Raw genomic sequence first — 8,823 nt, forward strand, 5'->3', positions numbered from 1 at the left:
TGAAGATTTCTCTAGAGTTCTGTTGTCTGTCTGATAACAACAGGAAACATTTTTCTAAACAAGCAGGTTTAAAATCTCCACGAGTGTTATGCTATTAAATCATAGCATTTTTATTTCTCCCTACCTAGCTCAATCAGCAGTGGCTGTGACTGTTGTTTTACTGAAATAAAACCTGCCACCCCAAAAATTCTCCCAACATAGGCCCTTGCTTTACATCTCCGTGGGGAGGCTTGAAGATTTAAAACAATTCTCAAACTTACTCAGGAAGTAGAACAACTAGAAATCACAGTGCTTCCCTCCTCCTGCTCCCAAATGTGAAGAAATACTGGCTTATTGAGATAAAAGTTGGCATAAGTCAAATAGAATCTTAGAATAAAGTCTGATATACACTATTGGCAGCAGTAGCAAAGTGTAAGAAAAATTGGTAACATAAAAGATGATTACTGAGAAATTTCAATTTCTTAACTTATTTTTTATTCCTCTATTAATCTGGGAAAAGATGACCATCTTTTAATTTTACTGATGGAATACCGACCTGGTCTGAGTTTTTGAAACCTCAGTGTTCCAAGGGAGCATCATTTGATGGTTACTGGCACAAAATCATATTGGCTGTACAGCGCTCTAGGAATACTTCTATGAAATTAATGATAATACAGTGATTGTGTCCTTGGACACTGTATTCACAGAGTTTATACTGATGGTTAGCAGAGAGCTGAGGCCCAGAGAAATCTGACAGCAGGATCCTTATGTTGACTCCATTCATGGCTTAGGGGAGAAGTGGCTGACATTTAGACCCGAGGCTGTCCCTCTAGGGCCATCCCACAGTGAGGGAGGAGCTGGCCTGCCAGCACGTGTTGGTGTCATGCCTGTTTCATGCTGAGAGAACAGCATCACTGCTAATTCAAACAACAGAGATGATTACCAAGGCAGTGGCTTGACAAGCAATACATACCGACACGGGGGGGGAAAGGGCTATTTATTTAGAAAAGTTCACCATCAAATCACTGGGCAGGATAAACAACTCATGGAGAAAATCAACACTTATTACAATCAAAGGGGAATTCCTTGTAATTTGCTGGTTTCCCTAGCACACACTCTCACTGTGATGTTGAACAAAACTCTCTCAAATATTTCCCACTGGATTAGCAACCGTGATTGTGAGAAAAAAAAAAATCCATCTTTTTGTTGTTGTTGTTAATACCCCTTTCCACATTTTACTGAATATATGTAAGCATAATACAGTGTAACTGATGTTAGAGAGGCACCAATTTAGCATTAATTTCTCTGGATGGAAATATGAGCCATATGTTTATGTTAGTAATGGCAACACTAGGCAACTGAATCCTTTCTGAGCAAATTGATATATTTTCATCTAACAGGGAGAGTTCTGAGATCTTGTATTCATTTTGGAAGCATCAGCAGCTTTCAGTACAGAGTTTTCTAATCTTATTTTATTTAATTTCTCTACCGGTCTGACTCTGATTAGAGGTTCAGATAAAATGGTGATTCTTCTATGCCTTGATTCTGTTAAAATATTCCTTGTCTCTTGCCCTGAGCAGCAGTAACTGCAAGTAAATTAATTGTTACAAAGTTGTAGCAGAGCAGCACTAGGATTCTTTGAGGTGGCTATTATACTTGATTTCCAGATGGTTGAGGTTTTTCTTTTTTAATATACTCAACCTCACTTCATAAATACATTTTCACAAGGGTACAGAAATCCAGCAGGGAAGCACATCTTTCCAAGTGCTCTCAAATGCACGTAAACAGCTTCCATTTTGGAAGCCAGCAGGGGGCATGTAAAACAAAATGAGTTAAAAAAAAATTGCACATAGAGTAATTTTAATCCATTCCATTTTTAAATACCACAATAAATTTAATTTTCACAATAAATTAAATAGCCATATTCAGTTTACAAAATAGAATTACTTAGTGTGAAACCAGTATTTACAACGATATACATTATGTACATGACATTTCTCTCTGTTGACATACAACGTGGAAGTAAAAGGACTTGACTGTCCAACGTGTGATCGACATGCTATAAGTGACACCATGGTCCATACGAGAAAACAATAGTGCAAAATCACCATAGGAACTTTGGACAATGTCAATTTTATGAGATAAGACATTCTTTTAAATAATAAGAAAATAGCATTTTCTGTTTTCATGGCACCAATTCAGCATCTGAATTAAAGAGCCAGCTTTCCCTTAGAAAAAAAAAAGGCATCACTGGATCCTCTACTTCCTGAAGCTTCGCAACCATTGGTACATTTTCACACATTTATCTTTTGGCTTAAATCTATGAAAATGGTGGGTGACAAATTCTGAATCAAAGGAAGACTAACTCTTTGAGAATAGCTGAAGTCACTTTCCCCCCATACCACCACCTCTTCTTTTTTGTAAATAGCTTAAAAGATGTGACTATGCAGACAGCATTTTTTTTTTTTTTTTGTAAATTTTCAGTAGAAAAAGAACTGATCTTATATTTGGTCACACACTGTGTATGTACAAGTATACATGGAAAAATGACGTGGATAGCTCTGCCTAGGAAAAGTGCATATTTTAATCTACAGGAGACATTGTGTGTCTCCAGGCACAACACACAGTGTTGTATGACATATTATTTTAGGGCCAGTTCAATGTCCTCCCAGTGATCTGGTAAAATTTTTGATTAAAAGGATGAAAGAATTTGCGTAATTTGGTAATGACAGAGGGGTCCACCTCTGGATGAATGCGCCCCTTGCTGCCCGCCAGGCACTTATTAAAGATAATATTAAACCGCAAGCAGTAAAACCCTCTGGTAGCATTGAAGTATAAATTGTATTGACTTATCCTTGGAGGCAGATTTAGGAACTTCTCCACGAGCTGAAGTTCTGGCAGAGGTTCTGTGATGAGGCGATCTCCATCGACGACATGAAATTGCTCAATTGGAAAGTATTTCAACCACCTTTCCAGATGTTTGGTGTAGATGCTGGTTCTTACTGCTTTATATTTTGTGTTCACTTCACATGTATTAGGGTCTATGGCCAGCTTCTCAAACTTGTAATACGTTTTGTTCTTCCTCTCCTTCCCCTCTAGCACCTGAGTATAATCAGAAATAGCTCTCGTGGTTGGCTCCCTGACAATGATCAACAACTTGATGGATGAGTTCATTTTGTAAATCCTTTCTGGAACCTCCTCCGTGATAAAATATGCTGGGCTCTTTTCAATTGTGATTTGCTGAGGGTAGGAAAAAGGCATCTTTTTCCTATACCACTCAATGCCCTTACCATAATTCTCATCATTATCAAAAAAGTGGATTTCTTGAGAAGCTTTGACCACTGCCGGATGTAGGTTCAGCATTTCAAGCAGGGCCCTTGTGCCTCCTTTCCTCACTCCAATGATAATGGCCTTGGGGAGCTGCTGGACCAGGTCATGGAGGCGAACCTGCTCCTTGGAAGCGTTGCCCTTTCGGAACTCGTGTAGCAGGCCACGCTTAAACTGCAGGGCGCGGAGTGGGAATTCAGCCTGACTGCGGGCACCACCCAGTCGACCTTCAATGGGGCAAATGGGTTGTAGCCTGCAAGCAAGACAGAGACACTTTAAGCTCATTGCAGCTAACTTCTCATTTTCCTGGTTCCCCAGTCAGACCAAGACTTTAAACGCATAAATAAAGCCACTGATTCCCAGCCTGCTGCAATCCATAATGAACATATGTTCTGGAAATTTTATTTTAAGCAACCATGTATTAAATGGAGCACACATAATTGATGAGATTTTTTATTAGTGCTCCTTAAAATTTTTTATTCCCCAAGCACTTAATTGACTACGGTGCGTACCTCTGTTCGCAGTACAGGATAGACAAGTGACACCAGCCATACTAATAGCTTTTTAACAGCTCACCAGTTAAAATCATTAAGAAAAAGTGAAAGGCAGGAGATTATAATCTTCAGCTGGGAGGTGGAAGGGTAGCAGGGAGGCCATGTGTTTCACGTTTCGTGTGGTATTATTTTCTTGCAGCTCGGCAGCGCTCACATGGCTCTTGAAACTCTGAGATATAATCTGAAAGGAGGTCCCAGTTTCTGCCCTGGGCTTTTTGCATCATCAACCTGCAAAATTCCAATCTTGGAACTTGCTGAGCTTTTCATTCTGAGACTCTCTGCCCTTGGCCTTGAGGATAGCCAGAAGATTATTATATTTCTTCTGCCTCTCTTTCTCTTTCTATCTAAAGAGGTCAGGATTACATTTCCACTTTGCTGAATATAGGATGAAACACAATTGCCATCAGCAAGTGCTGTATATCACCAACCACACTTGGGACCAGGCATCAACAAGACCTTGGCAGGGCCAGAAACCTCAAGCCCTCATTGCCAAGCCCATTAAAATCAGGAACTCAAGCTCATAAAGGAAGGAATGCAATGGATATAGCCAGAAAGGAGGATTTTCACTTCAATATTATCCTGAATAGTGAACGACCATCTCTGCTTTTCTCAGGGAGAAAGATGTGGTAACAGTCACAATGATAGCAGACAATGGTGACCGTTTAATTTGTCATGGCTAATATATATGGTTAGCAAATTGAGTTTCCTTTTAGGTATAGTCTAAATTGAACTGAAATTCATTATACTTTCCCTAGGTTGATCTGTGAGGGCATTTTAGCCTTCTTGGTAAAAGGAATTAATATCAGCCAAAAAGGCTGTTAAACCAATTCTTACACCTGAAAGCTTCCAATTAGTCTAATAATTTGGAGTCTGCATCTCCCCCTCTGTGGCAATGAGGCTGTTGCTTGCTTTTCCCAAGAGACTGTATGGCATCTTTCTTGTTTTCTGAGATGAGAAACAACCTCAAGGTCATGCCCAGTGATGTGGTTTGGCCCTGTGTTCCCACCCAAATCTCATCCAGAATTGTAATCCCCACATGTCAGAGGAAGGGCTTGAAGGGACGTGACTGGATTATGGGGGTGTATTTCCCCCTTGTTTTCATGATAGTGAGTTCTCATGAGATTTGATGGTTTAACACTGTGTGGCACCTCCCGCTGCAAGCTCTCTCTCTCTCCTGCCACCATGTAAGACGTGCCTTGCTTCTTCTTTGCCTTCTGCCATGATTGTAAGTTTTCTGAGCCTTCCCCAGCCATGCAGAACTCTGCGTCAATTAAACCTTTTTTCTATATAAGTTACCTAGTCTCAGGTGTGTCTTTATAGCAGTGTGAAAACGGACTAATACACCCAACCTGTTCTGCAGAAATGAGGAGCATGGTCTTGGTCTGTGTTGTTTAAACAACTATCTATCATATTGCTTCAGGAGAAATATCAATGTATATTACTTTTCGTGATGTTTCCTTTCATGATTTTTAAAACAATTCATGCTCATTGTGGAAAGTGTGAAAATATAGAGAACTTTTTTTTTCTTTTTTTTTGAGATGGAGTCTTGGTCTGTTGCCTAGGCTGAAGTGCAACGGCACGATCTTGGCTCACTGCAATCTCCATCTCCTGGTTCAAGAGATTCTCCTGCCTTGGCCTCCTGAGTAGCTGGGATTACAGACATGTGCCACCATGCCCAGCTAATTTTTATATTTTTAGTAGAGACGAGGTTTCACCATGTTGACCAGGCTGGTCTTGAACTCCTGACCTCGTGATTTGCCTGCCTCGGCCTCCCAAAGTGCTGGGATTACAGGCATGAGCCACTAAGCCTGACCTAGACAGCTTTTAAAAAACAGGATTTAACCCAGTTAATAGTTTAGACAAACATGAATTTTGTTTTTACACTTGTTAATGAGATTAATGTACTAGGGTTTTAAATAGAGGATATAAAATTATCAATAGATACATAGGCAAAGATACTTTTAATTGTGACACTGATTGGAATATTACAAGTTCATCCTCCAGTTCTTCTTGGGTTCCGGTTGAGAATTAAGCTCTAATTCCATAAGGCATCTATTGATGGATTTCTGTTCTAAGCACCTGGAATGATGTCAGTACCATCCTTGCAAGAATTGAGGAAACAGTCACTCAAATTCTCTTTTGTAGGATTTAATTCTCTCACAGTACCCTGGCTGAGAGTGGCTGACATAGATAGTCTCTGCTTTGTTTGAGGTCAAATGGAATTTCCCTACTTGTAGAAAGGGTCATTTTTCTTCTTTACTTCCTTCCTTTTTCTACCTTCTACCCTGGGAGATCACACCCTGCAGAACAGTCGCCTTTTGGACTCCCTAACTCAAGATAGGATGTAAAAATATGAGAAAATATCATATTCTTTCCCACTTCTGACAGCATAGATTCTGAGTGTGGGTCCCAGACTGAAAAATCATACAGGTTTAGGATTGGAAGGGATGGGAGAAGGAACATCTGCCTCCCTCCCAGAAAGCGGGGTCTTCAGTTAGTGGAGGGTGGGCCTAAATAAGCCTGTGTTACCTTCAGACATAATCTCAAAGTCTCAAGTGAGAGGCTTTTAGAAAGCCCACCAAACAATTCAATTCCAAATAAAAGCTGTCCCCTTAGAGACTAGAGACAGAGTTAAAAAAATGAAAAGAATCGTCAACTAAATAATAATGCATTAGTGATCATTAGATCAATTACTAAGTAAAAGATAAATGATTGGAAGCTAATTAAAGGTCAGTTGGGAAGGGCTGGATATAAAAGTTCCATTACAGAGGTAGGCCAATGGCACCACCTCAAGGCTTCTCATTAACCATCAAGTGCTACTTTAGGAAACTGCTAAAGTTGGTGAAAAGCTCTGATTACACTTTCAGGTAGGTAACAACTAGTGAGTGGGACAATTACTCAGCAATTTTGAATTGAGAAGCATCAAAGGAGTTCACTTTACCGGTCAAAATGACAGCAACTGAAGGAAAACAATGACCACTGCTATGTTATTTCTAAATAACATAGTGATAAGGTCTACAGATTAGCTTAAACTTTGGAAGGAAAAGAAAACTGAAAGGAAGAGATTTTCATTTTTAAGTTTGTATGTGTTTTCACTGATGGTGAGAACTGAACTCACGGAGAACATACTTCAGTCTTTCCAGTGCAAGAATTAATTTTAAAGGGCCGGCCAGGCACAGTGGTTCACGCCTGTAATCCCAGCACTTTGGGAGGCTGAGGCGGGTGGATCTCCTAAGGTCAGGAGTTCAAAACCTGCCTGGCCAACATGGTGAAACCCTGTCTCTACTAACAATACAAAATTAGCTAGGTGTGCTGGTGCATGCCTGTAATCACAGCTACTTGGGAGGCTGAGGCAGAATAGCTTGAACATGGGAGGAGGAGGTTGCAGTGAGCCGAGATTATGCCATTGCACTCTAGCCTGGGCAACAAGAGCGAAACTCCAACTCAAAAAAAAAATTTTTTTTTTGAAGGGCAAAAAAGGAAGCTTCACATTTCAGAAATTAACTTCTCTGTTCTTGCCCATTAGACTAGACACAGAATACACCAGAAATATTTAATGTGAAGCCAGCTGATGTTGCTGGGACTTCTGCAAGTTCAATATACCTCTCAACTGTTTGCCTATTTAGAGCTAAGACCTAGCACTGTAATTTTCTCTCCATGGATTTCCCATTGCTTTCTGGGCAATTATTCTGAGCAACAACCTCCTTGTCTGGTGCATTCAGCCCCTGAAAACCAGAGCTAATTAGCATAGTTAAAACTCCCCACGCCTGCAGCCATCTTTCCAGGGCAATGGATTGCAAACTTGATGAGCTCCTTTAGAGACTCATACATAATTTTAATGCTCCTGATAGCACATTAAGTGTCCACTCATAAATTTCAAAAGGAAGATACATAGATACATCATCACTGCTTTGCTACAGCTAGAGGTCAACACCAGATGCACACAGACCACACTGAGCTCCAGTAAATGACAGTTTTACTGTACACAGCTTTATCCCTTCCCTGAAAACAAGTGTCAATGCACACGGAATACAAATGGATCCTGACAGAACATCTTGGTTTGAGCAACTTGGATCTCTCTTTTAATGGCTCAATAAATCAAAATCAATACTGCAGAAAAGCATGTTTCCTGGGAATTTTGAGGGAGAAAAACAAGTGGATAGACTTAAAATTACGTCCTAAATAAGTTTACATCAAGACTTAAAGTCACAGGGGTATAAGCATGTGTTTCAGCACCCACCTATCCAAGCTCCCAACTCTGGCGACTAGATACAGGAGACTCCCAACGGCAAGGCTTCCCAGCACCAGGAGCTTCTGTCTCAGCCACGCCTGCTGTTTGAATAGCATGGCCCTCCATCAACCTTCAGGACTGCTGCAGCCTGCGATAGAAGGACTCATCAGCAGTCATCTCTTAGAGGCTCTGTTGGTTGTCACAGAGCTAAGCAGAGGTGGAAGACAGGTGATAAGCGACACTGCACAAAGAGCAGATCCCACACCAACTCTGATAATTGTCATGATGTAACAGGTATTTAGCAAAACTTACCTTTCTTTTCCTGGCCCATGTTATAAGATCAAATACTAACTCTTGGGGGAAAGATGCTAACTAGACAGAACTTGTTAGATAATTGTCAAAGTAAATTAAGATGCATGTAACATATAGTGTGTGCGTGTGTATAAAATGATTCAAAGAATATGGATAGAATGAACAACATGGCCGGGTGCGATGGCTCAAGGCTGTAATTCCAGTACTTTGGGAGGCCAAGGCAAGTGGATCACCTGAGGTCAGGAGTTCAAGACCAGCCTGGTTAAGATGGTGAAACCTCGTCTCTACCAAAAATGCAAAAATTAGCTGGGCGCAGTGGTGGGCACCTGTAATCCCAGCTGCTAGGGAGGCTGAGTCAGGAGAATCGCTTGAACCCGGGAGGCGGAGGTTGCAGTGAGCCGAGATCATGCCACTCCGGCC

The 8,823-nt window shown here is 40.8% G+C and overlaps 1 protein-coding gene across 1 annotated transcript in view; it reads right to left on the bottom strand.

The window, feature by feature from the left end:
• Nucleotides 1-949: 949 nt before the first annotated feature.
• The window catches only part of HS3ST5 (heparan sulfate (glucosamine) 3-O-sulfotransferase 5), a 184,360-nt gene continuing 176,486 nt past the window's right edge, over nt 950-8,823 (bottom strand). The window contains exons 3-4 of the mRNA XM_011935036.1: nt 8,101-8,239; nt 950-3,559 (exon numbers count right to left, since the gene is read on the bottom strand). Coding sequence (XP_011790426.1) covers nt 2,626-3,559; nt 8,101-8,207 — 1,041 coding nt within the window. The 5' untranslated portion in view covers nt 8,208-8,239 and the 3' untranslated portion in view covers nt 950-2,625. The remainder of the gene's footprint in view (nt 3,560-8,100; nt 8,240-8,823) is intronic.

Source organism: Colobus angolensis, unplaced genomic scaffold (genome assembly GCF_000951035.1).
Source record: "Colobus angolensis palliatus isolate OR3802 unplaced genomic scaffold, Cang.pa_1.0 Scaffold14, whole genome shotgun sequence".
Taxonomy (NCBI): Eukaryota; Metazoa; Chordata; class Mammalia; order Primates; family Cercopithecidae; genus Colobus; species Colobus angolensis.